At 51.0% G+C, this 25,396-nt stretch overlaps 10 protein-coding genes across 10 annotated transcripts; 5 read left to right on the plus strand and 5 right to left on the minus strand.

The window, feature by feature from the left end:
• Nucleotides 1-123: 123 nt before the first annotated feature.
• On the plus strand, nucleotides 124-1,239 carry N7519_003467 (sugar phosphate isomerase/epimerase family protein; the record flags this gene model as incomplete). The annotated part of the gene is made up of 2 exons (XM_057290245.1): nucleotides 124-513; nucleotides 586-1,239. 2 exons carry the CDS (start codon nucleotides 124-126, stop codon nucleotides 1,237-1,239), a joined length of 1,044 nt encoding a protein of 347 aa, XP_057151447.1.
• A 239-nt stretch (nucleotides 1,240-1,478) lies between these two features.
• On the minus strand, nucleotides 1,479-3,329 carry prnC (delta-1-pyrroline-5-carboxylate dehydrogenase prnC; the record flags this gene model as incomplete). Its single annotated transcript, XM_057290246.1, has 3 exons — nucleotides 1,479-2,969; nucleotides 3,033-3,140; nucleotides 3,201-3,329. The coding sequence occupies 3 exons, from the start codon at nucleotides 3,327-3,329 to the stop codon at nucleotides 1,479-1,481; spliced, it is 1,728 nt and encodes a 575-aa protein (XP_057151448.1).
• Nucleotides 3,330-3,867: 538 nt separating this feature from the next.
• On the minus strand, nucleotides 3,868-5,847 carry N7519_003469 (uncharacterized protein; the record flags this gene model as incomplete). The annotated part of the gene is made up of 5 exons (XM_057290247.1): nucleotides 3,868-4,230; nucleotides 4,295-5,097; nucleotides 5,159-5,245; nucleotides 5,399-5,551; nucleotides 5,604-5,847. Coding segments are annotated over 5 exons (1,650 nt in total), but the record flags the coding sequence as incomplete, so codon positions are not given.
• Nucleotides 5,848-7,259: 1,412 nt separating this feature from the next.
• N7519_003470 (proline dehydrogenase family protein) lies at nucleotides 7,260-8,702 on the plus strand (the record flags this gene model as incomplete). The annotated part of the gene is made up of 1 exon (XM_057290248.1): nucleotides 7,260-8,702. The coding sequence occupies one exon, from the start codon at nucleotides 7,260-7,262 to the stop codon at nucleotides 8,700-8,702; it is 1,443 nt and encodes a 480-aa protein (XP_057151450.1).
• Nucleotides 8,703-9,230: 528 nt separating this feature from the next.
• On the plus strand, nucleotides 9,231-10,160 carry N7519_003471 (putative proline utilization protein PrnX; the record flags this gene model as incomplete). Its single annotated transcript, XM_057290249.1, has 1 exon — nucleotides 9,231-10,160. The coding sequence occupies one exon, from the start codon at nucleotides 9,231-9,233 to the stop codon at nucleotides 10,158-10,160; it is 930 nt and encodes a 309-aa protein (XP_057151451.1).
• A 621-nt stretch (nucleotides 10,161-10,781) lies between these two features.
• N7519_003472 (uncharacterized protein) lies at nucleotides 10,782-11,049 on the minus strand (the record flags this gene model as incomplete). The annotated part of the gene is made up of 2 exons (XM_057290250.1): nucleotides 10,782-10,903; nucleotides 10,965-11,049. The coding sequence occupies 2 exons, from the start codon at nucleotides 11,047-11,049 to the stop codon at nucleotides 10,782-10,784; spliced, it is 207 nt and encodes a 68-aa protein (XP_057151452.1).
• A 2,387-nt stretch (nucleotides 11,050-13,436) lies between these two features.
• N7519_003473 (Zn(II)2Cys6 transcription factor) lies at nucleotides 13,437-16,192 on the plus strand (the record flags this gene model as incomplete). The annotated part of the gene is made up of 5 exons (XM_057290251.1): nucleotides 13,437-13,516; nucleotides 13,579-13,710; nucleotides 13,779-14,044; nucleotides 14,102-14,187; nucleotides 14,246-16,192. 5 exons carry the CDS (start codon nucleotides 13,437-13,439, stop codon nucleotides 16,190-16,192), a joined length of 2,511 nt encoding a protein of 836 aa, XP_057151453.1.
• A 329-nt stretch (nucleotides 16,193-16,521) lies between these two features.
• On the minus strand, nucleotides 16,522-17,953 carry N7519_003474 (BUD22 family protein; the record flags this gene model as incomplete). The annotated part of the gene is made up of 2 exons (XM_057290252.1): nucleotides 16,522-17,622; nucleotides 17,711-17,953. 2 exons carry the CDS (start codon nucleotides 17,951-17,953, stop codon nucleotides 16,522-16,524), a joined length of 1,344 nt encoding a protein of 447 aa, XP_057151454.1.
• A 411-nt stretch (nucleotides 17,954-18,364) lies between these two features.
• N7519_003475 (complex I 30 kDa subunit family protein) lies at nucleotides 18,365-19,355 on the minus strand (the record flags this gene model as incomplete). The annotated part of the gene is made up of 3 exons (XM_057290253.1): nucleotides 18,365-18,415; nucleotides 18,472-19,145; nucleotides 19,187-19,355. The coding sequence occupies 3 exons, from the start codon at nucleotides 19,353-19,355 to the stop codon at nucleotides 18,365-18,367; spliced, it is 894 nt and encodes a 297-aa protein (XP_057151455.1).
• A 384-nt stretch (nucleotides 19,356-19,739) lies between these two features.
• On the plus strand, nucleotides 19,740-25,327 carry N7519_003476 (CCR4-NOT core ubiquitin-protein ligase subunit MOT2; the record flags this gene model as incomplete). Its single annotated transcript, XM_057290254.1, has 8 exons — nucleotides 19,740-19,792; nucleotides 19,847-19,913; nucleotides 20,032-20,147; nucleotides 20,208-21,577; nucleotides 21,627-21,960; nucleotides 22,138-22,349; nucleotides 23,155-24,338; nucleotides 24,431-25,327. 8 exons carry the CDS (start codon nucleotides 19,740-19,742, stop codon nucleotides 25,325-25,327), a joined length of 4,233 nt encoding a protein of 1,410 aa, XP_057151456.1.
• Nucleotides 25,328-25,396: the final 69 nt, after the last annotated feature.

The raw sequence follows: 25,396 nt of genomic DNA on the forward strand, positions 1-25,396 counted from the left end.
TCTGTCCCCATGCATCCTGTGGAGTGTATCTTCTTGGCCGATATCAACAGCCCCGAATAAGATCACGATACACCACACCATTTTTTTTTTGACAGTCATTTAGGAAAACATTTTGGACGAAAAATGTCATTTCCCCACTCCAGCCTCCAAAACATCCCCCTTTCATACGCTTCCTGCTCAATTGGCTGCGGCCCAAACGACACACTCCCGCGCCGTCTCGAAGCAATCAGCGGAGCAGGCTTCACAGCAATTGAGCTCTCCTTCCCAAACATCTTAGAGTATGGGGCGCAAGTTACTGGCACTTCAATTGCACCCGATGACTACCCTGCGATTTTCCCCATCGCCGTGGAGATCCGCAAACTATGCGAAGAAAACGGGTTGAAGATCATGATGCTGCAGCCATTCTCAAACTTCGAAGGCTGGGCCAGGGGCTCTACAGATCGCGAGGAGGCCTTTGCTAGAGCGACCGGCTGGATGGAGATTATGAACGCCGTGGGTACGGACTTGTTGCAGGTATGACAGCGATATATATATACGATGAGCAGCGCAAAAGTCGCGAGAACAAGCAGCTAATACCATATCTAGGTTGGAGCAACAGACACACCGGAACCGTTAATTAAAAAAGATCGCGACGTCATCGTCTCCGACTTGCGCGCTTTATGCGACATTCTCGCGAAACGCAACTACCGCCTCGCCTACGAGAACTGGTGCTGGTCGACTCACGCGCCCGCGTGGAAGGATGTCTGGGAGATTGTGAAAGCTGTAGATCGTCCGAATTGCGGGCTGTGTTTGGACACATTCCAGACTGCGGGCAGTGAATGGGGCGATCCGACTACCGAGTCTGGTCTAATTGAATCAGTCTCGGAGTCCGAGCTAAAGAAGCGGTTTGATGCGAGCATGGATGAGCTTGCAAGCACTGTGCCCGGTGATAAAATCTATCTGCTTCAGATCTCGGACGCGTATAAGGTGTCGCCGCCGTTGGACGACAAGACTATTGGTGGGCTCAGGCCGAGGGGTCGCTGGAGCCATGATTTTAGGCCCATGCCATATGACGGCGGGTATTTGCCTATCGAGGATGTTGCGAAGGCAGTGCTCAAAACTGGATTCCGGGGTTGGTTTTCGATGGAGATCTTCGATAGTGGACCGCAGGGGACTGGGAAGAAGTACGAGATGGGGTCTTTTGCAGCGAAGGCTATGGATAGTGTGAAGAAGTTCTTGAAGAATTGTGCGACGGATTAAGAGAAAAAATTGCCTCCAAAATGTCTCTAAAGATATATGGGTGTTGAAGAAGTCTACTTGGTACATTTGGCATGTTATCTTTATAGACTTTGAAATAAATAAATACATATTTTGAAGATTGGAAATTCGTACACACAATTTAAAGAAAACGCCGGGGTGGGATATGCAAGATTGACGCCAATGAGATCAGAAAGCACGCAATATCAGCCTGAAGGTTATGGATAGGGGACCGTTATCCATTAGTTGGCGTTGCTGGGATACGCAACGGTGTATGTAGGAACATACTCCTCCTTAATGGAGCGCAAGCTGACGAAACGGGACATCAGGTTGGCACTTCCGGCCTTGTCGTTGGTACCGCTAGCACGGGCACCACCGAAGGGCTGCTGGCCGACAACGGCACCGGTGCTCTTGCAGTTGATGTAGAAATTGCCAGCGGCGTTGCGGAGAGCCTCATCGGCGAGCTGGACAGCCGCACGATCCTGGGCAAAGATAGAGCCGGTCAGAGCGTAGGTGCTGGTGGAATCGATCTTGTCACAGATCTTGGTAAAGTCGGCATCGGTGGCATCATTGTAGGAGTGAATGACCAGGACGGGACCGAAAAGCTCGCGAGAAAGCAGAGGGTGGTCGGGGTTCGATGTGCGGTAGACCGTAGGCTGGATGTACCATCCCTTCGAAGAGTCGTAGGTTCCACCGACGAGCAACTCAAGCTCGGGGTCATTCTTGGCCTCCTCGATAACACCGGACAGCTTGTTGAATGAGGCCTCGTGGATGACGGGACCGCAGAAGTTGGTGAACTCAGATGGCTCGCCAACGTTGATCTTCTTCACCTCAGCGACGACCTGCTGGGTGAAGTCCTCGGCGATCGAAGAGGCAATGTAGGCACGGGAGGTGGCACTGCACTTCTGGCCCTGGAACTCGAAAGCACCACGCACGGTCTGGACCGCGGCGTTACGGACATCTGCGGACTTGTGAACCAAGTGGAAGTTCTTGCCACCGGTCTCACCCACAATGCGAGGGTAGCTGCGGTACTTACCGTCAGCCACGCCCTGTGAGATCTTACCGTATAGCATGCGGAAGACATCAGTGCTTCCGGTGAAGTGCAGAGCGGAGAAATCGCGGCTCTCAAGGACAGTTTCGGTCACCTCCGCGGCGTCACCGGGAACGAACTGGATGACGTCCTTAGGCAGACCGGCCTCAAGCAGGATCTGGTGCACGAGCCAGTTGGAGGCAATAGCGGAAGGCGAGGGCTTCCAGATCACGACGTTACCCATCAAAGCGGGAGCACCAGCTAAGTTACCGCCGATTGCGGTGAAGTTGAAGGGGCTGATCGCGTACACGAAACCCTCGAGAGGGCGGTACTCAAGACGGTTCCACACACCGGCAGCGTTGTGAGCAGGCTGCTGTGCGTACAGCTCTTCGGCATACTTGACACCGAATCGGAAGAAGTCGCAAAGCTCAGCGGCGGAATCAATCTCGGCTTGCCATGCGTTCTTACCCTGTCCGTGCATAGTCAAGGCCATAATATCGTAGCGGTACTTGGTCGCAATCAGATCAGCGGCCTTGAGGAAAATGCTAGCACGCTCGGCGAAAGGAGTGTCGGCCCAGGACTTGCGAGCGGCGAGAGCCGAGTCAATGGCGGACTGAACATCGGCCTTCGATGCGTTGGAGTAAGTTGCCACGGGAGCATGGGTTGCGGGGTTAGACTGGGTGAAGGTTTCATATCCCTTGAGCTGTGTGATTAAATGTTAGAAATTGCTGCTTCAGTATATATAAAATTTCTTGATAATCCTTACCTCCTTGCCCGCAACTACCAGAGGCACGCTCAGAGGGCCTTGCTGCTTGTACTTTGCCAAAGCCTCCTCGAGACCCTTGCGATCCGGAGTGCCAGGAATGTAGTGTTTCTTAAGATTCGAAAGTTAGCCTAAATGATCAAACCAGCTCAATTCTAATGCCGAACTCACGTTAGGTTCATTGTTAATTTGGGGCACCTTGAAAGTGGCGTAAGTGCCCATGGAGCGAGTGCTGGAGCTTGGAATGCGGCATGCAAGGCGCGAAATGGGCGCGCGGGTGCGCATAATGGAGGACATCATGATAGTTTGAAATGAAGACAGTGAATCAACTTCCAAGCAATGAAGAAGAGAAGATTTGGAGAAGAAGTAGACGCGGGGAAGAATGATCAAAAGTGCCGGCTACTACCGGTCAGAAGCTCAGAGCTGCATGGGAGTGGCTGAATGTGTCAACCAATCAGCAGTGGCCGGTTATTGTCCCGGGTGGATCCCACCGGGCCGGCGTCTATCAGCGCTTTCCAAGAGAAATCATTTTAGAAATCATTTTCTTCACCGGGCCTTGATGTTCTCGATAAATTCAAGTTCTTATTAGTCAAGAGATACTGGATAGACAATTGACATTCCCCACGAATCTAGATAGCCTCGATAGCGGAGATTGGGTTGCTTAGAGGACAAACAGAGAATCAACAATCGACCCCACTGATCGGCGCTAGATGTAGGAGTATACTTCATGGGTACAAGGTACAACAACTTATAATTCCCTTGATCGGTATATCGCATAGTATGTATAATACACCAGTGAAATACCAGCGTTCCAAAATAACAGCAGACCAAACAGATTCTATGCAATCCACCACCACACTCGTTCTAGCCAGTTGCGCGGGTGCGGTTCAATCTCCTCTTCTTCAAGTCGGTCAATCTCATCCTTGCCACTGAAAATATCAAGCTCTGACACCTTGGTCATCCATGGCGTCTTGTAATAGAACTTATGGCCGAAGTACAACACGAAGAAGATCACGAAGACAATGTAGGAAACAAGGAAATCCGAGGCGGTAAATGAACCTGGGAAGAATATGGTATAGCCGTTGGTAATAGCCAAAAGTGACACGAAGCCCATAACATAGTAAGCGCCGTACGGCTGAAATGGAGTAATGAAGGGCCGCGACTTGAGCAGTCCGTGGAAGTCTAAAGCGCTTCGGAAACGCTAAGGAGATATTGTTAGCAAGGCTATCCACGAAAGGAAGAGAAAAAAACACAATTAAACGTACCAAGTATGCTACTGCCACGATGACCCAAGCGACGAACCCTCCAATTGTAGTGATGTTAGTAAACCAATAAAACACGGTTGAACCTGAAGTAGATAGGTTCAAGAAGGAGAGTAAACCAATTGCCCATGTGATTAGAACAGCATTGTACGGCACGCCATTTTTGTTGCAGCGAAGGAAAAGTTTCGGAGCCTGGCCCTCACCCGCCAGCGAGTAAAGTGTGCGAGACCCAGCAAAGAGCCAAGAATTACCCGATGAGAAGGCAGATATAAGAATGGCAGCATTGATAACGTGGTTCAATCCAGAAATACCAGCATTCTGGATGCCGACAACGAACGGACTGGCGCCAGCACCAGCACCTCCGCTCGCAACACCCTGCAGGAGGTTCTTATCGTTGTATGCGACTGTCACACCAATGACCAAGCTGCCCAAGATGTAAAAAGCGAACAAACGGTAGATAAACCGGTTCGCTGCCTTGGGAATATTGCGGCGTGGCGAGGCAGCCTCACCGGCAGCAGCAGTGATCAGCTCTGGAGAGAAAATGAAGGAGAATCCGGACTTGATCATAGCGGTCCAGAATGCCAGAAAGCGGCCTGTGTTGATATTCGGGACCAAGTAGGGCTCCACGAAGGCACCTGGGTGCTCCCAGTATCGGAAACCCAGACGGTCATGCTTGGGACCACCGCCGAAGAAAAGTATGACGCCCAGGATGATTAGACCCAGGATTGCGAGGATCTTGAGTGATGCGAACCAGAATTCGGCTTCGCCGAACCAAGAGACTGCGACGATGTTTAAAAGCAGAATGACTAGTGTGATTGCATTAGAGGATATCATAAACGCTGGACTGTTGGCACACTATGTACTCACCGACGAGAATGATTGCGATCCATACACCTACGCTGACTGGTGACTGCCAATACTCGATGACAAGGCCAGATGCGGTGACTTCTGTTGCTAGCAACATTGAAAATGAATACCTAGACAGTGGGATTTATTAGTTTGAACTACTCGAACCTTGACATAAGTGCTAATCACCAGTAATTGTATCCTGGTGGTATTTCAATCAGCATCGGTGTTATTGAATCTACAAAGACGGGTTAGACATACCAATAGCAAATCCAAGACTGGGCTCCGTAAATCGAGTGATCAAATACGGCACAGAAACACCCTGGACCGGGAGATAGGTGGTCATTTCACCGAGCATGTTCATGACAAAGTATACGATACTTGACATGACAATATAACCCATGAGCAAAGGAGCTATCACATATTAGCCCCATATCAAGTTTATGTTTCTCAAGCTGCTTCCTACCAGGACCAACCGTCGACAGCGCTTGACCACTGCCCACAAAAAGGCCAGTTCCGATACAACCACCCAGAGCCAAGAATTGAACATGTCGCGAGCTCAAACCTCGCTGAGTCTTTGAGTTGTGAACACCTGTGATCTCTCCCTGTATGGCTTTTGGATCATCATATGGGGACTCGGGCCGGTCCCCCACCTCGAGACTCTTAGACGAGTCCTTCATGATGCACGAAGTCAGAAAAATAGGAAGATTGGCTAATATACAGCACAACTCAGGAGACAGAAAAAGAAGAACAGCAACGCGGCGGAAATTTCTAGGCAGCGCCGAAGCCTGTAAAACAACTTAAATATTCGACGAAAGACGCATTCTTATTATACAACATCTACTCCGTGCTCCGTAGCACCAAGGTGTTATCTTTTCAGATAGCTCTGAAGATGAGATAACAATACACGCCATGATAGTGTGCTCCAATTGGAGAAATCCCTCGGAGGACGATAATTAAAACGCCCAGGGAGGGAAATGAGTTTCCTGCGTCAATTGGTCATTTAGAGTCCATGTACGGAGTATCTATCAAGGACTGTGAAAGCGTATGCCAACGTCCAAAAAAGATCTAGAAGACTGTGCTATTGTGGGGGCTGTGATTGAGCTTTTTGAGATGATTGGCGCCCACATCGCCTTTTAGTCCTAGCTTAATCTCGCTGACGCCTGTCTTATCGTGTTTATACCTTTATAGGATTCTCTTATCTTACCCTTGACACATAAGGTTGCGACTTGATAACCTTGGAAATATTCCAACAAGCTTCTAGCGGCGTTCTTTTACTTAGTCCAACCTTGGAACGCTTCCAACGTTTCCGGGTAACCACATTGTTTGTGATTGGTGTGCAGGTCAAATTGACTTTTAAACCTTTGCCTCCCGCTTTGCCACTGCGATCACGTGGAATGTGTCTGGGGAAGAAACCGGGGTAAGGTAGGCGGACCTGTGCCCAGGTGACTGAATAAAATCACAAATAAAATCAAATATGAATGTATCTGCGGAGTAAGGGCCTCGGGGATTGGAGCATACCAGAACGTTCTGGGACTAAACCGAAAGTAGCCAGAGGTAGGTCACGCGTGCAGAAACACCGGCCCGGTTCTGCTTATCGCTTATCAGTGGCCCACAGCCAAATATCAAACCGGCCCGTGAACCGTTCGGGATGAAGAATATGCGAACCTCCTGTTGGCTGCACATTACCAGGGTAAAGAGGCGAATATCAAAGCGTCATTCAGGCTCAGACATGATCTCCCTTCCCTTGACTCAATCATACCTTAATAGTTCTTCGTGCCATTATCATTTTATATGATCCTAAAATCTATAGTTCCCAGATGACATGAATAATAGCAATGCCAATCCGTGGATCGTAACACATAAAAACTGCCATGCCCTCCCGGCCCGTTAAGATGGGCCTGCTGACCGTACCGGTGCCTGGCGGTTGCCACCGGCTCTTTTACTTCTTACCCAATGAGTTCCACCAATTTAATCGCAATATCTAAAAGGTCGTCTCCAACCGTGGCTCTTCCGTTTCTTCCATTTATTCTAAGTCTTCACCCTTCACTCACTTCAAAACTACGTCCTTGCCTTCCCTTTCCTAGTAATCATCTCACACACTACGACTTAACTGACAGCCATGAAGGCTGCACCTTCTGTGCGTGTGCCCCTCAAGGCCGCCGCCCAAACCACCAGACTGGTCAGCGGCACCAGTAACTCTCGATCTTCAGTCGCCTCCGTTTCAGCTACAAACGCATGGCAACCACAAACAAAAGCCCCGCCTCCGCTACCGCGCAAGGCACTGGCAGCACCTTTGGCTAAGCTGCCGTTGTCATCTGTTATCCGCTCCTTGCTGGTTCTGTCTGTTTCCTCATCAACTCTACTTCTCAAGCCATGCATCTATACCCTGTCTTTGCTGGCCCACCCGCGCAATGCGTTCTGGGATGTCTCCAAGAACCCATTGCTGAACATGCTTGTCAAGCACACCATCTATAAACAATTTAACGCCGGTGAGAATAAACTCGAAGTCCAAAATTCGATCAACCAAATCAAAGCTCTCGGATGCCGTGGTGTACTTCTGGGATATGCCCGAGAGGTCCTTGTCGGCGAGAATTCGGATGCCACGCGAGACGAGAAGGCTGCTCTGGCTGAGATTCAGATGTGGATGGATGGCACACTCCAGACAGTTGACATGGCTCAACCCGGCGACTTTGTCGCTTTGAAATTTACTGGAATGGGCACCGACGCCCTTCGCCTGTTGCAATCGCAGAGTATGCCCACCGAATTCATGGACAACTCTATCCTGAAGGTCTGTGATCTCGCCATCTCCCGTGGTGTCCGCCTGTTGGTCGACGCCGAAGAGCAGGCCGTGCAGCCTGGCATTGAGGCCTGGATCATGAAGTATCAGAAATACTGCAACTCGCAGACCCCCGGCCGTGCCATCTTCTACGGAACTTACCAAGCCTACCTGCGCTCTACTCCTGCCACTCTCGCTCGCCACCTTGAGACTGCTCGTGCTGAGGGATACACTCTTGGTGTCAAGCTTGTTCGCGGTGCCTACATGAAGACTGAGCCCCGCCACATCATCTGGGCTGAGAAGGAGGAGACCGACCAGTGCTACGACCAAGTTGTCGAGTCCCTGCTCACTCGCAAGTACAACTCCATGCTCCAGGCTCCCTCTAAGGATACCCCCGCCGAACTCCCTCCCGTCAATGTCATCATCGCTACTCACAACCGTGAGTCTGTTCGCAAGGCTCATGCTCTGCGCATGGAACAGGCTACCCGCGGCGAGGACTACGGCGTCGATCTTAGCTACGCTCAACTCCAGGGTATGGCCGACGAGGTTAGCTGTGAATTGCTTCAAGGATTCGAGAGTGCCGAGAACAGTGTTGGCGCTACCCCCATGGATGCCCCCAACGTCTTCAAGCTGTTGACCTGGGGCTCCGTTCAGGAATGCATGGGCTTCCTGCTCCGTCGCGCCGTGGAGAACACCGAGGCTGTTGGCCGTACTAAGGACTCTCAGATCGCAATGATCGCCGAGTTGAAGCGTCGCATTGGCAATGTTTTCAGCCGCAGCAAGTGATACCTGAATCATTCCTGATTTTCCTTTTCGACTTCCGGAGGCTACTTTAGATCGTTCTGTCTTTACTTAGCAGCCCACGGGCTCTTTCGCTATTTGTTTTTGTTGCATTTTTATTTGCGTATAGCTGGGTGCATTCTTCGTGGCGTTGCTACTGCTTTATGAGAACCTTGGAAGTCCATTCTGATGATGATCAATGAAATCAAACTTTTGAAAACTAAGTGACTGTATTCTTGTATTCTTGGTTAATTTTTAGTCGTAAGATTGGAATTAAGAAACCAGACCAGAAAGATAATCTCATACTGTCCAACCGGCATGATCGAGGTGAGATCATTTGGAATGTCCCCAGGTAGTCCCACCGGAACGACTTGCCCCTCACGAGGCCACTATATGTCGGAAGGTCTACCCGATGACCTCCCCCGTATATTCGACTCATCATCTCGGAAAGCCTCTCACTTATCTTTTACATAAAGTAAACTTTAGAAAACTGGACTCGAAGCATCTCACAAGACAATCAAACTCTCAAGCAAAATGCATATCCTCTCTGAGCCAGACGTCTCCAAAATCTTCCGCAGTCTAACACAAGCCCAATGCCACGGCTTCATCTCAGCACTTGGCAATGCTCTAATCAGCATAACCCAGGAATCAAAGCCCTCAACCCCAGCATCCGCCAAAAAAATCCACCAACCCCTCCGCACAGTCCTCAGCACAAGCGATGACAACACATCCCTCTTCATGCCGGTTTCGGACACCGTATCCACCGGCATAAAAGTGGTAACAGCCAGTCAAACCGGAATCCAAGGCGTAATCAACATCTTCAACCCAGAAGGCCGTCTCCAGGGCCTCCTCGCCGCAGCAGAAGTAACAGCCTTCCGCACCGGGCTAGCAACAATGACCCTCTTCGTGCGCTGCACGACCCTGCGCAAGGACAACGTGCTTGTTCTCGGCAGCGGTCGGCAGGCAGAATGGCATGCGCGTCTTGCGCTGCTGCTGTACCCGGACCAAGTCCGACGGGTGACGTTTGTGAATCGTGGTGCGAAGAGGCTGGCGGAGATGGAGAGGGATGTTGTTTCTGAGCTGCGTGCGACTTACCCCGCTGTTGACTTTATCACGCTTGCTAAGGAGGGCGTTGCCGATTATCAGCAGCGGCTTGGGGAAGAACTCGCTGTCGCGGATGTTATCTTTAGTTGTACGCCTGCTACGGTGCCGAATTTTGAGTTTAAGGCGCTGCAGGCGAATCCTAAGCAGAGGTTTATCTCGCTTATTGGCTCGTACAGGCCTAATATGCATGAGATTGATACTGAGACGCTGCTTTCTGGTGGTGGGAAGGTTTATGTTGATTCTAAGTCGGCTTGTCTGGAGGAGGCTGGGGAGTTGATCACTGCGGGTCTTGGGGAGGAGCAGTTGATTGAGATGGGGGATCTTTTGGGGGGAGGAGGAGATTGCGGAGGGGGCGGTTAATGTCCCTGCTGGTTGTAACGTTGTCTACAAATGTGTTGGTATGGGGCTTATGGATCTTGTTGTTGGGAAGAAGGTCCTTGATGTTGGAGTTGAGATGGGGCTTGGTACCCATGTTGATGGGTTCTAAAGATCTATTGTTATTTTTACATTTTAGAACGAGAAACGCTATCATAGATCAGAATCATGATTGAAGACCATTACGCACTAGGCCGTCCAAGCTCTATCCTCGATCCACACGTCGTAGCAATGTCATTTAAAACGGATCATATTCGCAGGCAATGGCATCGCAGTCTGCAACAGGCTTGCCCTGACTAGCCCGACGTTGGGCGGGCTAGGTGACCGATGCATGGTTGCATGCTTTGGATCCACCAGATCGTGGAGAGCTGGAAAGGTAGCAGATGTCTGTTTTCCCTGTCACACAAAACAATAGTGATATGTGGAAACTCCGTGGTTTGCGCATCAATATAGTCAAAGAACGGAGACGATAACTCGAGGCGGTGATGGTTAGAGCAAAGTCATTTAACCGTTTGCCATCGAAATATTGGGAGCGTATGAATGCGTTTGTGCGTGTCATTGTTTCACAAGGCGTTTCACTGGGCAAAGGGAAAGGATCATGAAGGCTTAATCGTCTGAGCCGCTGCATTTGAGTGTTGGCATACCCATCCGTTCTTTGCTGTGTGTGTTCGGGCGCAGGACAGCACATTCCAAGGGTCTCTGCGTGCCTGCAGGGCCAATGAGCCTTCCTGTAGGGCTAGGTAATAAGATCTGAAGTCAAAGCTCTTGACCTCGAGGCCGTCCAAATACCGTTTCCGATAGCAAACTGGCCATTGCTAATGGCAACTTGTCCTGCGGCCGACGCCCCAGCATTGGGAGTAGTCATGCGGCGCATTGAAAAGTCATCACTCGTCCAGTTGCCATGCAGGGAATAGTGTAAATGTGACAATCACATACTTGAATCATCTGTATCCAGCACCTCGTTCGGGGTGGGGTGGCCAGCAACACCCCTTGGATTGCGAAGAAGGGGAAGTGAAGAGGCCAAGGTATAGATGAAGGAAGATAAATATAAATATAATTGGCACGGGTGGAATACACAAGGATAGAATGAACTTGAAGCGAAATTGACATGCTTGTTGCACTCCAGCCAGCGAAATATAATCATGATATCGGCAAAATAAATAACACGGCAAGAGAAGAATACCCCATGAGGGGCGTAGCGAGAAAGGCCAGCTGATCTCCGAAGGTGCCGCGCGAAGGGACCCGGCCTGGCAAATGGCGGAAATGGTGCTAGGGCATGGCGAACTACACTGGCATGTGGACGAAGAGGTCTATGATTACACAATGGACATAGTAAAGAAACGTCAACAGGCGGCATTGAACATAGCAAGAGGAGAATAACCCCTGACCGTCATCACAAATATCGCAAGCTGTAACGGAAGGTGCCTCATGGCCAATGATTGGGCCCAATGCAGCCTGCTAGCGTTTCTCACTCTGTCCGTTGTGTACTCGCAGGGCCCGTTCGTCCACACGCCAGTCTAGTTCAACATCGTACCTATATGATTGTGGACACGTGTACAGAATGTATCGACCTACTCGCACGGAAAATGTGTCAGGCCTCGCTACCTGTGTTAGATCCATAAATCTAGATAGCAAGTTGTCCAAGGCTTCTAGCGCAGGTAGTGATGCTTGACACCTTTTCTGTGCGAGTAGATCGATGCACTCAGTGCATGTGTCCACAATCATATAATAGATCATGATTCCACCACGGACCTAGGAATCTGCCTAGTAGGCCCTCAGTGAAAGAGGTATAGGGCCAAGATCGTCTAGCGGAGGTACTATTGTTGCTATAGAGAAGTGAAGGTTAGTATGGATTGTTGGCACTAGGAAGTGGCGGAAGGCACCCACCAAATTGATTGAAGTTCAGGGTTGAGGTTTGAGGGAGAAAAGAAAAAGTTTATGGAAGGGGAAACGCAAGGTTTTTATATTTGAGCAGAAGTGTTGTTCTCGCCAAGTATACTTGCCTGGCAAACTTCTCGTTTACTTTAATCACCAAACGTTACCTACCTAGGTACATGGTTTGTATGTGAACAATCCTCTGGCGGCGTGTTTGCTGAGAAGAGATGAGACACTGATAAATCAGGGGCAATTGGGCCATGGCATTCAATGGAAGTTAGCTCTAGTATTAGATGGTTGGTTGCATATCCAGGCCCGTCTAGGGCTGTTTGCATTGTAACACACGGTTTCATTCTGCAAGTCAAATGAACAAAGGAAGAAAGCCCAAGGAGCAGGCCAAATAAGAGGCCCAACCACCCCTGCGGAGGAATAAAGTGAAAGGAGAAATGAATGGAGAGTAAAGGATATGGAAACGAATCTTGAGGAAAGGGACGTTAGCGGTTTGACAGAATACTGAGGATCTGAACTTACAGGCGTAGGTGCGTGAACATCAGCACTATACTTTGCTGGTAATGTCTGCTTCTTTACAAGGGTCGGACTTTGACTCGAATGGAAAGAAGAAGCATCGGAGTTATGAACGGATGGCACCCCACTTGTTTCTCTGTCTAATCCCACGACGAGAGCTGGGAATAGATCTCTGACGGTCCTACCAGATGCCATAATGTTCAATTTCAAGAAAGGCGACGAGGATAGAATTAATTTGGTCACAAACGATTTTATATACGCGTAGGCGACATAATCATACATGTGATACGAGGTAATCGAGGCGATTGAACGAGGTAAGCGATGTATCCTACAAGTACCTAGGTACTATCTAGATGTTTAGATAGAATGCTGGAAGTTAAGTACTCCCAACCTGGCGGAGCTATTGAGTTACCCCCTTCAGTGTTGTGGTGTATATATTTTCGCATAGTATTATCAATCCGGCATCGGCGCCCAGGGACTAGACCAAGTTACCTAGATAATCTGCTGGGGATTTCTAAGCTATAATAGGTTAGAACTATATTAATATAACTAAGCCATAAATATGAAAAAAGAAAAGAAAAGGGGGAAAAAAAGCATCGTTGACATGGAAGATCACCAAATAGCCCCAGTCCCGCCCCCCCAAAAGGCACAGACCGATGAGCGGAGGCAAAATGAGACCCGGATGATGCGGGGACGTGCCTTTATCGATTAGCTTCCCTTTTTCTCCTCACATGGCCATTTTCCAACCCTGGACATTACTCTGACTGTTATCTTTTGCATATCTTTACATATATCACTTGGTTCGCAATCTCTTGATCTTTCTCCTTCCTTTAGACCATGCCCTGATCCGCTGTCACGGTAATGGACGACTCGACCCCGACGCCCACCCAGCAAAAACGTCCTCGCGTGGCCGAAGAAAACCGCAAGCGAGCTGTCCGAGCGTATGCTATCGCCCTAGTGTGTCAAATAAATCGAATCCTCTAACATAGTCCTTTCCGCGCAGGTGCGATGGTTGTCGCCGGGTGAAAGAGAAATGCGAAGGAGGTGTGCCGTGTCGAAGATGTCTGCGATACCGCCGCCAGTGCAATTTTACTCACATTGACCCCAATGAGAAGACACGGTCGACCTCTGTCTCGTATGTTGACCGCATAAACCATATTTTTATTACCATCAAGTCTGCTAACGGCGCAACACCTGTATCAGACTTTTGGACCGAGCAGCCGCCCAGAGTCGAAATGATATCGCCGAGGCAGAACGGGTGCGCCTGATGGAACGTCTCCTATCGCATTATGTACCCAACATCACTTTCGATATTCAGTCTCTGCGCCAAGCTGCAGAGGATCTGAAGACCAAACACCGCGATTCTGAGTCGGATGCGATCTCTACCCGGGAAGACCCAAATGAACTGGAGGATCTTGCCATTGACGAGGAGGATTTTACAATCAAGGCCATGCCCGATAACACTACCCGTATGTTGAACTCCGGAGACCGTATATGGGAATTTCTTGATTGACACTTTTTGTCAGAATATTCCGGTGAATTCTCATACTTGAATTTCACTATGAAGATCCGGAAGAAGATCGATGAATGGATGAAGACTGCAGCCCCCGAGGTAGGTTCCCGTGAATTGTCGGTGAGCGAAGCCACTCATGCTAAACCCGAGCCTGCAGGCCACTTCCGAAGTTGAGCCTTTTGAAGAACGATGGCGAAGTACACAACTCCAGTCGGCGTCACCCCAGGTATCTGCGTCAATTACATGCCTACCGCCGCGCTATGTTGCCGATTTTCTTGTCCAAATCTTCTTCAAGTACGCACAGACCAATAACTTTTACATTGAGGAAGACTATTTACTCGAGAAATTGGGCGTCTGCTACACTGACCCTGAAAGTCTGTCATTTGACGATGCAGCCGCAGTGTGCTGCATCCTTATGGTACTGGCCGTGGGCACTCAATTCGCATATATGGAGTCATCCACACCTGTGAATTGCTTGCCCTCGGGTTCTACAGCAAATCAGGATCACCACTTTTCGGAGGATGAGGTCGGACTCACATTCTACCAATTTGCCTCGAGGCTCTTACCAGACATCATCGCCACTGCTTCCGTTCGAAGTGTGCAGGCCTGTCTACTTATTGGGACATATTTGCTTCCATTGGATACTTCAGGGTTATGTTATACATATTTTGGCCTGGCACTCAAGTTGGCCATTCAAAATGGGATGCATCGGAGGTATCACGGCGAAGGCCTGTCTCCGCGCATGATCGAGGTGCGGAATCGGGTTTTCTGGACAGCTTTTACTATCGAAAAGCGTATAAGCATTCTCCACGGCAGACCACCGTCGTTGTCGGACCCCGACGTTGATGGTCCTCTGCCGGTCGATTTCCCTGGATTAATGCCCGTCAATCAAATCTCAAACCATAAAAACATGGTAACACTCATTACATTGACTTTGAAGCTTGGGGAGGTTTCAAATGAAATCACCTCATTGCGAAAATACCGCAAAGATCAACAGCAGGACTGTCTTGAACGATTACTGAGTTGCCGGAAAAATCTCGTTGATTGGTGGTCGACTCTGCCAGAGGAAGTTACCTGCCGTGATCTGAATCCCGCAGGGCCGCTTTTCAGGTCTAATGTCCATCTCAAGCTAGACTACTGTCTAACTCGAATCTTCATTGGACGTCCTTTCCTTTTCAGTAATATCAAAGGCATCTACCCGACCACTTCTCAAGGTCCGCCGTACAAGGGGTCTTCCGGTTTGTCCGGTCTGTCGAAGAATCGTGCGACTCTTGTCACAGATTGCGTGGAAGCGGCTCTGGAAATCATCGATTTGTGCCGCTTGCTCCGTGACGAGACCGGTCTCGCACGAGCCTCGTTTACTGAATTTAGTTCATGCCGTGCAGCTTTGCTAGTCATTTTGGCCCAGGGCCTGACCAAACGAACTGAAAGACTTGGCGCTGCTCTTGAACAGGGAATTTCCCTAATCAAGGCCATGTCTATGGGTGTTGGGTCGGCCCGTTCAGCTGTTAGTGTCATAGAGGCGCTTGAACGTGCCATTCGCCGCCTCGAAGCATGGAGCGAGACACAACCGGATATGAGCAGCGGAGGTGCCGTCGAATCCGCGTATGACCGGTTCAAAAACTGGGAAATGCTTTGGAAAGCAGGACCTATCTCGCCGTCCACGCTCGCGTGGCAACCACAGGGAAATTATGCTTCAAGTGAGCCAAATGTTCCACAAAGCGTACCTTCTCAAACCTCCACTATGGCAGGTCCTTCTACTCTTCTTCATGGCATGGCCCTGACGCCTCCTTCTGCGGCAATGATTGGAGTGGGTGGTGCTGCTCCAACACCCGCTGCACCTGATCAAAGCATTCCAGAGGGCGAAGAAGTTCCATTCCCCGATACTTTCTCCATTTCCCACCAGTCCCTCTCACATGTGCCACACTTTGGCTTCGATCATTTCGTTTCCAATTTTCCACAAGAGTTGGGCGAGTTCACTGCTATCCCTTGCTTCGAGCCAGATTCTCAGGCTCAACCTAATGGTTTACCCGGTTCTGAAATAAAGCCGCCAGGTGGCAGCTCTGACCCCCCTCACTGGCTGAACTTCATGAGGGATTCGTGATGGATTTTTTTCCATCGTGCTTTGTTCTTAAGCAGCGACTCGTCCATACAACTGGGTTAGGTCTTATAACTTTGATTTTCTTTTTTCTTGTATACCATCTTGCGACTGTTTTTTTCCCACTGCTTTTTACTGCGCCTGGGTGGTGGAACTCTCGGAAATTGTATACAGCTTATTCCCAATATAACAATTTATTATCGCAATCAATCCTTTACTTTGTCTGTGTTGAATGACTTTCAGGTCGTTTGCACATGGGGAAATCTTAACATCTGCTCGTTTGCTTGTGATCATACTTCGAACATTGTTGATAAATATACATAGTGTCCATAGCCTTAATCGAATGTAACCTTCTTTCCAGCGAAAGCAGCTGTCGTCTGCTCCTTGGCCTTCCGCTTTGCCTCCCAAGAGGGATGCAATGGGCCCTCGTCCTTGGGCGGACCTTTAGGCTTACCGGGCCGCTCCCCAGAGTGAGGACCAGTAGGGCCAGGGCCATCTCTGTTCTGAGGCCGTGCAGATCCACCACCAAAGCCACCACGCCTGCCCCCTCTGCCTCCTCTCCCACCCCTCGCACCGTCAGTTGCACCGCGCTTCGTATCCCATCCATTATCCCTGCCACCATACTTCGCAGCCATCTGCTCCTTCTTGACGTGGTTTGCACTCGCTCCGAATTTCTTCTCCCACAAAGCCCGACGGGCCTGCTGACCCATGCGGTTCTTGCGAACAGGCTTCGCACCAGAATCCTCATCATCAGTGGCTTCCTCCGAGCCAGACCAGTAACCGCCGTGCATTAGAGACGGCAGGAATGTCGTGCTATTCACTGCTGCAGCAGAGCCCTTGGCTGCCTTTACTTTCTTGGGCGGCGGGGAGTCCGCGGCGGAGAATGAGGGTGAGGGGGAACGGGAGATAGAATCGGAGATATCGTCTGCGGCGGGGTCCTCCTCGTCGCCAGATTCCGAATCAGCTTCAGAGTCCGAGCCCGGTCCAAGTCGCGAGTCGAATTGTGAGAGGTCCTTGTCTCCGGATTCGTCTGAGTCGGAGATGTCCATGTCGTTCGTGGAGCGGGAGACCTGCTCGCCGCGCCTGGGTTTTGTCGTCGCTGTCTCTGATTCAGACTCGGATCCGCTGTTTTCTTTTCCTGAATCCTTCGTTGGCGCATCCTTCTTGTCATCCTCTTTTTTAGCCTTGCTAGCCGGCGCCTCGTCGACTCTCAGTAGTTTCCGAATGCCGGCCATGATGCCGGGTATTTCTTTCTGTACAGGAGTCGATTTGAATAGTCGCGCCAGGATATTGGCTTCGGCTGTACTCTTCGGTCCATCCTGCGAGACTTTCTTGACTGCCTGGAACTCCCCGAACGTCCGCGTCTCTGCAATCCGCTTCGTCCTGATAAGTTGCTTGAATAGGTATCGCTCGGCTGTGACATGGTAATCGAGACCCTGAGAGATAAAGTATTAGTGATGGAGTTCTTGCGTGAGGGCTCTCATCAAAGCCATCTGGATGTCTAGAGTAACAATAGCTACATACTTTCAAAGTCTCGATTTCTTCCTTTAGTCGCGCCAACGCCTTATCGTCTTTTTGCGCCTTCGCTGTCTTCTCTCGCCGACTAAGCTTTTGTCGCTCAAAGCCACGTGATGTCTTGAGACCTCGCATTATCATTAATACACCGTTCTCGAACATTTGCGTCAATCGGGTGCCGTGAATGGACATTTTGCGGGTGTCGCTGGACCGCGGGGGGCCGCTGACTTCGTCGAGCTTGCGTTTAGGCATTTGGTCGGTGGTGTGAGTGTATGGAGATGCGGTACTCAAAGAGTGTATGGCTCGGGAAAAAAAGAGGGCGGTTTCGAGGGTCGCGTTGATCGTCGGATGTTGGTGTAGCTTAATTTTTTTCTCTTGAGCGGATCCCGGCGCCAAGACAGACGCTTGCAATGGCCATTCTAAACTATCGACTTGATATCTACTCCAGGGTATATGCTTGTTCGTGAAATGGGACTGCGAAGAATTATATATATTTATTATTGGCCACCGGGGCTTAGATCATGGGTGAACTCGGGCAAGTTAACTGCTACGAGCGTTACATTGCCAGACATATTGCTTGGACAAAAAAAAGACCATCGATTAACACTGACGGATATGTACATACAAACATGGTAAAGAAAACGATACGCATACAGACCCTTTCTATTTCTTTTCTTCCTGCTTCTCTTCCGGCTTGGGGGTCGGAAGCTTGAACTATAGTTCAACAAGTTAGGAAATTGTCTTTCAGCAACGAATAAAATATGACTTACGGATTCAGGAGTGCGGTCTTGACCCGCACCCACAGGCTCCCAGGCAGTAGAGCCGCTCTCGAAGTTACGGAAGGCCTGGGTGAGCTCGAGGGGCTCAATAACGATGCGCTTCTTCTCCTCGTCGTAGCGCAGTTCAGTATAACCAGTCAAGGGGAAGTCCTTGCGCAGTGGGTGGCCATCGAAGCCGTAATCGGTCATGATACGGCGCAGATCAGGGTGGCCGGAGAAGAACACACCGAACATGTCGTAAACCTCACGCTCGTACCACAAAGCACCCTCGAAGAGACCAGTCACACTGGGCACAGGGGTGGCCTCGTCCGCGTAGGTCTTAACACGAATACGGGAGTTGTGGCGGACACTGAGCAAGTTGTAGACGACCTCAAAGCGCTGGTCGCGGGTAGGGAAGTCGACACCCGTGATATCGGAGATCTGGGTGAACTCGGCGGCAGTGTGGTTCTTGAGGAAGCTCATCACGGGAACAACACCGGCGGGAGCAGTGTACACGGTGAGCTCATCCTTCCAGACTGTGAACTGCTGGATGTATTTGGGCAGGCAGGACATAACGTACTGCCCATAGGCGTGAAGACTGTCGGCCATGGGCTGGTACTTGTCGGTAGGGTTGACCACGGGGGCGTGGGAGGGGTCCCGAGGCTGGCAAAACACGGTTCGGTTAGCTCAATTGTGTCCTATCTATCAGCTAGTCCATTGCACATACGCGGGCGCTGCGCCTGGCGCATGTTCTCGGGTTCCGGGCCCGGTGCTGTCGAGGCCTTGGGGGCACACTGAAGGGAGGCGGAGGAAAAGGTGCGGGCGGTCATGGACCTCGTGGCAGATGCCACGGAGCGACCAGAACCCAGGCGCATCAAAGAGCGTGCGGAGGCCATTGTGTAGAGGGAGCAATGGCAGATGCAACTGGAGGGGGACGGAGGCACGTAAGTCGGATTGTGAAGGTTTAGAGTGGTCGAGCACTTCTGGTCACGTGTTGGGCATACACTAAGCCAAATCGGGTAATGCCAGCAAAATGAAGCCGCGCTTCACAATTTCCTTCCTTCTTCTCTCCGTTCATCCTCGTCTATCAATCATCTACACCTTTTCTTTTGCCCTCTCTTCTTGTCGCTCCTCCTCAAACAACTAATTGCCGTTTGTCTTTCTACACTTTACAGGGCAGCGTATTTCTTTTATTTTCCCAGTTTCTCATCCGATTTAATCAGGTGTCGGCGTTTGAGATCTCGTGTCCCTCTCCGGTTGTCACCGTATTCCCCGCGATCATGTCCAGTCCTTCCTTGATCGACTCCGTCATCGACGATGATGACGAGTTCTGGTATGTCTTGAAACTCGTTCAACCCGCCTGATCTGTATACTGATCACCCCACAGCCCCCTGTGCATTGAAGAGTTCGATCTCTCCGATAAGAATTTCAAACCATGTCCTTGCGGATATCAGGTATGTTCGTTCGATATCCTTTACGCGTCTCTGCCAGTATTTGCTTTACTATGGCAGGGACAGATGGCTCGCTCGTCTTTTGTCTCCCTGTGCCAAACCTGACATGTGATCTCTTTAGATTTGCCAATTCTGCTACAACAACATTAAGACGCAGAACGAAGAAGGACGATGCCCTAACTGTCGACGCGGATACGATGAAAGTACCATCCAGTACAAGATTCCTGACGTTGAAGAGTCAGTTAGCCCAAGCTCTGTGATATATTCGCCACATCCCGACTAACCCGCTGTGTTTAGGTTCAAGGCAGATCTGGCACTGAAGCACCGCAAGGCGGCTGCTGCGAAGAAGAAGGAAGCTGAAAAGCGGGAAATCGAGGCTTCCAGCCGGAAGAACTTGGCCGGTGTCCGTGTTGTTCAAAAGAACTTGGTCTACGTTATCGGCCTCAATCCTACGATCCGAGACGAAAATCAACTACTTCAAACGCTCCGTGGACGGGAATATTTCGGTCAATATGGCGAGATTGAGAAGATTGTGGTCAGCAAGGCTAAGCCCGGCGGCAACCCCAACCAGGGAATTGGTGTTTACGTGACTTTCTCGCGCAAAGCCGATGCTGCGATGTGCATAAACGCTGTGGACGGTTCCGGAAATGGCGATCGAGTGCTCAGGGCGCAATACGGAACAACGAAATATTGTTCGTCCTTCCTTCGCAATGAACAGTGCAATAATCGGAACTGCACTTTCTTGCACGAGACTGGGGAGGACAGCGACAGCTACAGCCGGCAGGACCTTTCATCTATGAACACAATTTCCACGCAACGCCCTAATTTCCCACCTACCCCCTCTCACGTGAGGTCCGCTCAACCCATCGCCCATCCTATGCGCCGACAACCGAGCAAGGATGACTCGATCAGTAGTCGCACCGGCATACCAGATGGCCCGGCTCTCCCGTCAACTGCCAGCTGGGCTAACAAAGACGCTGCTATTCACCGAACCAGGAGGGCTAGTATGACTGGTAGCCAAGCCTCCGTCAACAGCCCACGGCCCGCAAGTGTCAATGTTGCGACCCCAGCAGAAGAACCAAAGCGAGCAGAGAAGCCATCTCCGATTTCCCAGGAGGCCCCACAATCCATTTCCCAAGTCGATTCCCAGTCTCCTGCCGCGCAACCGCGTTCTCGGCGTGCGACTCAACCACCCAAGCTGCCATCACCATTTGACAGTTTGCTAAAGGATATCAACTCTCCGGATTTCAAGTTTTCTTTCAGCACGAGCGACCTGACTGCCGAAGAGGTCAAGTTAATCAAAGACTACCCATCTTTTATCGACCCATATGGTGGTGTAAAGCGCAGAGCAATGCGCGAGAAAGTCGAACAAGAGCGTCTCAACCGCGAGCAGGAGTTGCTCCAATCTGTTGCAGCTGAGGAGGAAAGCCGTGAAGCTGGCAGCCTTCAACTCGGTGGTGAGCCAGAGGAAGCAAATCCCCCACGCAGTCGCCAGACGCGGGAGTCTCACGGTGCTATCCAGCCGCCTTCGCAGCAGGACACTGCGGACAATTCAACTGTTGGATCTCCTGTCTCTGCGACTAGCCATCAATTTCAAGGCTTGAACCTCGCAGGACGAAGCTTAACTCCCTTGCAGCAACAACAGTTGATGTTACTCAAGTCCGCCGGTAATCAACAAGCTGGCTTGGCTGACCCTCTCAGCGCTGCCGCTCTCAGACCAAGCCGCCCAAGTCCGGCAAGGGCTAGTGCACAATCAGATGGCACAGTTCAATGCGCTGCAGGCAGCACAGAACCGACAGTCTTCTCGATTTTCCTTCGCCAACGAGGCCGGTTCTAAGAATATGCCTAATGCACGCATGTTGGGCCAAATGCAGTCTTCATCACCCAACCCTCTTTCTGCTCCAAGCCCTCAACATGGTCTTGCAGCAAGCGGTTTCTATGGCAGCGGTGTACAGGGTCCCCCGCCGGGACTAAAGACTGCCGGTACCCCCCCCGATCAGTGGTGGCGGAATGTTCGCCCAGGGACATGGCTTCACCTCTGGGCTTGGAGGTAATGGAGGAAAGCAAGATCCAACTCCGGAGCTGATGCGCGAGCTACTCCGTGGACGAACTGGTACGAATGTTGGTGGTTTACAGGGCCAAGAGGCCGCTAAGCGTGAGTTTATGTTCCCTTTTCTTCAACAGCACAATACCCCCCCCCCATGACTCCTGTCAATGGCCTTCTCAGCTCCTTCTATGGGCCCCAAGCGGGCGTAATGCCTGATTCTGGTGGCCCACAGAAGCAGAAGAAGAAGGGGAAGAAGCACAGACACGCTAACACTTCCTCCGGTGGAGGTGGTGTAGTAGATCTTGCGGACCCGAGCATTTTGCAGGCGAGGATGCATCAAGTCGGTGCGAATGCTACTGCTGGGCAAGCGTTGTACGGGAGTCAGGGTCAAGGTGGGTACAATCCCTCGATGGTGTATGGTGGTGGCATCAGTCGGTGGTGAATCCCCATGGATTCCCTTTAACCCTTCGCTTATGCCCGTGATTTGATTTCCTTCATTTTCCTGCTCGCTTTTCCACTATGACCTTCCCTTGATGGGCCTGCTTTATCCTGATGACATGATATCAATTCCCTTTCTTTTTCACTCCATATGGAGGCATTGCATTTGTTGTTCTGTTTTATTCGCGGTCAGACTGACTGCTCTGATTTATGCGATGCGGGACGTTCACCTGGCGTACTAGGGTCTTTTCCCTGTCTCCTTCAATTGCTATCTATTTCCTGCATGTTTTCTCTGGCTCTTTCCAGGTGTCTTCGCATTTCATGGACATACCGGCGTGTGTTCAGAGCTCCCTTTGTATTCGGCGGCTGTGTATTCCCTTTCTACTGTTTCTTCTTTTTTTGCATCCGGACTTCCATTATACGATCTGCTGTGTCTTGAAGACCGCGGGTGTTTATTATGGATTAATGTACGTTAAGATCTCCCTACCCTGATACCACAAGCCGAAAAGGGTCTTATTCGAAATCAGTTTCCTCACAGCCGCCGTTTACATAGACGCCCTGTCCTGCGAAGTTCCTGGTCTGGGAGATGTCCATCATGTAATTATCTCGTGCTCATTTTTGTATTCTGCTTAGCCGTGCTGCGCTGCTTAATCGTCACCTTCGTCTCAGGCGGTTTCGATCTGATCTTTACCTCTTCATCTGCCCACTCACGTCGCCACATTTTTGCTTTCTTGCACATTCGCTGACCCAATGCTCTAGTAGATGAGGACTTTCCGCCTCTTGGGGATCAATCCAAGGATCGACGACCCGTTGACAGCTTTGGGTTTTTGAAGTCTCAATTGCCTGGCGAGTCAGCTGCTCGTTCTGGGACTCCGACCTTGCCACCTGGACTGCCTTTACCTCACGCCCATCCCTCGTCTACGGTCTTCCAGGAACGCAGTTCCTCTAAACCTTCGTCTCCTGCCCCGATGCTCCCACCCGGCTTGACGCCTAACATTTCGCGACTCAACAGCCCATCACAGAGCCGTATTGACAGCCCCTCTCGTCTTTTGAGTCCTGAACTCACCGTGGGTGGGCCCTTGACATCAAGCCGCGTGAAGGACGCTTCTCAAATATCCTTTGGATCGCCCGTGCAAAAGTCCGCGAGCAAGGCTCGTAATCCACGCAAGAGCGAGTTCAACATTGGAGCTGATTTCAAAGATTCCCCCGCAAAGGCTGCAAACCAGCCGCAGCCGAGTTCTGCCACTACGAAAGGTAGCCCACTCGACTTTGCCGCCTCGCTACCCACATCCAACAAGGCTGAGCATGTACCACCACCTCCTAGCTCTGTTTCCGCAGTCGGGTCGCGGCCCGACACACCGCAAACCATAGCATCTCGCTTATCTGACTCCCCTGCCCCTCGGCAGCCTCGTATTCTGCGTGTGGTAGAAACCCCTAAGACAGAAACACCTCCCATTGCCACCGCACCCTCCGTTCCCGCCTCTGTTGTTGGGGGTATCAAGTCCCGCTCTAGCAGACAGAGCATCTCGTCGACCAGCATCCCCGACACTCCTGCTGATATGGGATGGGAAGCTGATTGCTATCCTTCCACCTCTGCTTCTCGTGCGAGTTCCCCCCCTGCCTCCTCTCGTATCGGCTCCGCGCCTGTTCGCACTATGACCAAGAGTCAGGTCAAGAAGGAACGTAAGCAGAAGGCGAAGGAGGCCGAGGCTAAAAAGGTCGAAATTGCAGCTGTGAATGAGGAGCCTGTTCAAGCCCCTATTATGGGGCGAAAGCGCAAGACCAAGAAGGCCCCCACAGCCACTGTGAGCACGGCCGATACACCCGCTGCCATTGGTCCCGAGAAAGCAAGCCCTGTGAAACCAGAGAATGCCTCTCCTGTTAAGGCCGAACCCAAGGTGGATGCCACCACAAAGAAAACGAAGACCAAGGAGGCCAAGCCTGTCAGAGAGCCTACTCCTCCCCCGTCGAAGAGCCTCCTGTTCAGAAGGAAACCCCCGTAGAGCCATGGCGTTCGAACAATACAGTTGGGCAGTTGGTCAAGGATTCCGAGGCCCTTGGGAAGGCAATCAAAGATCTTTTCGTGGAACGAACCAAGCCTCTTCATGAGTTGCTCGCTGAGATGCACAAGTCCGGCGAACTTGACCTCAACAAAAGTCCCCTCTTCAACCCTTGCAACCTCAACCAGCGGACCGACATGAAATGCACTGCAGAGGACTACGATTATCTCCAGTGTCCCAATGAGTTGACCGAGGAGGATCGGAAAACTTTGCTTCGCGGAGAGCCAGTTCGAATTGGCGATGATTTCCTCAAGACTCGATGTCTCATCACGCCCCGCGGCTGTGTCCTGCGCCACCTCGAGCCAGAAGAGGAGGAGCGATACCTAGAGCTGGAGAAGAACATGGCCGGTATCTCCGACCCGTTCATGATTGGAGATGACGCGAGCAATCCCAGCGGAGGTCTGGAAGCACTCTTCGCGAACCCGGAAAAGTTCAACATCTGCTGGGTCGACGACATGCCCACTCGGCTGGGTGCCACGTCCCCCTCGTCTTCTCTTGAGGCGGCTGAATCTGTGATCCCGCCTAACGTCCTCTCGGCCATGGAGGCAGACAGCTCCCGCAATCATGACTGGGCCGTCGCCAACTCGGCAGAATTCCTCAACACCACCCCTGCTGCCGTGCGTTCCTTCGCCGCAGTTACCGCGCAGCACATGCTGGGCAATCCGGGCATGGTCGGTACCAACCCAACCCTCGATGACGTTGCCGGCTTGACCAACGAGGAACTGAAGGAACTTTCTGGTCGTTCTCAGAAGGACCTCGAGCTCACCCGGAAGGAAATGGACTCGCTGGACAAAAAGTTTGCAGCCCTGCTTCGACGCAACAAGAAGCTTCAGCAGCAGGCATTGAACTTTGCTACTGGGTCGGAAGTGTAATCGACCTCTGATCGGAGCTCTCAGTCCCCTTCGCATTTACAGCCTTGGGCGGACTTGAAATTTCTGTAC

The sequence above is a fragment of the Penicillium mononematosum genome, assembly GCF_028829835.1.
Source record: "Penicillium mononematosum strain IBT 11891 chromosome Unknown utg000002l:1.0-8112719.0:1.0-8118358.0, whole genome shotgun sequence".
NCBI classification, from domain to species: Eukaryota; Fungi; Ascomycota; class Eurotiomycetes; order Eurotiales; family Aspergillaceae; genus Penicillium; species Penicillium mononematosum.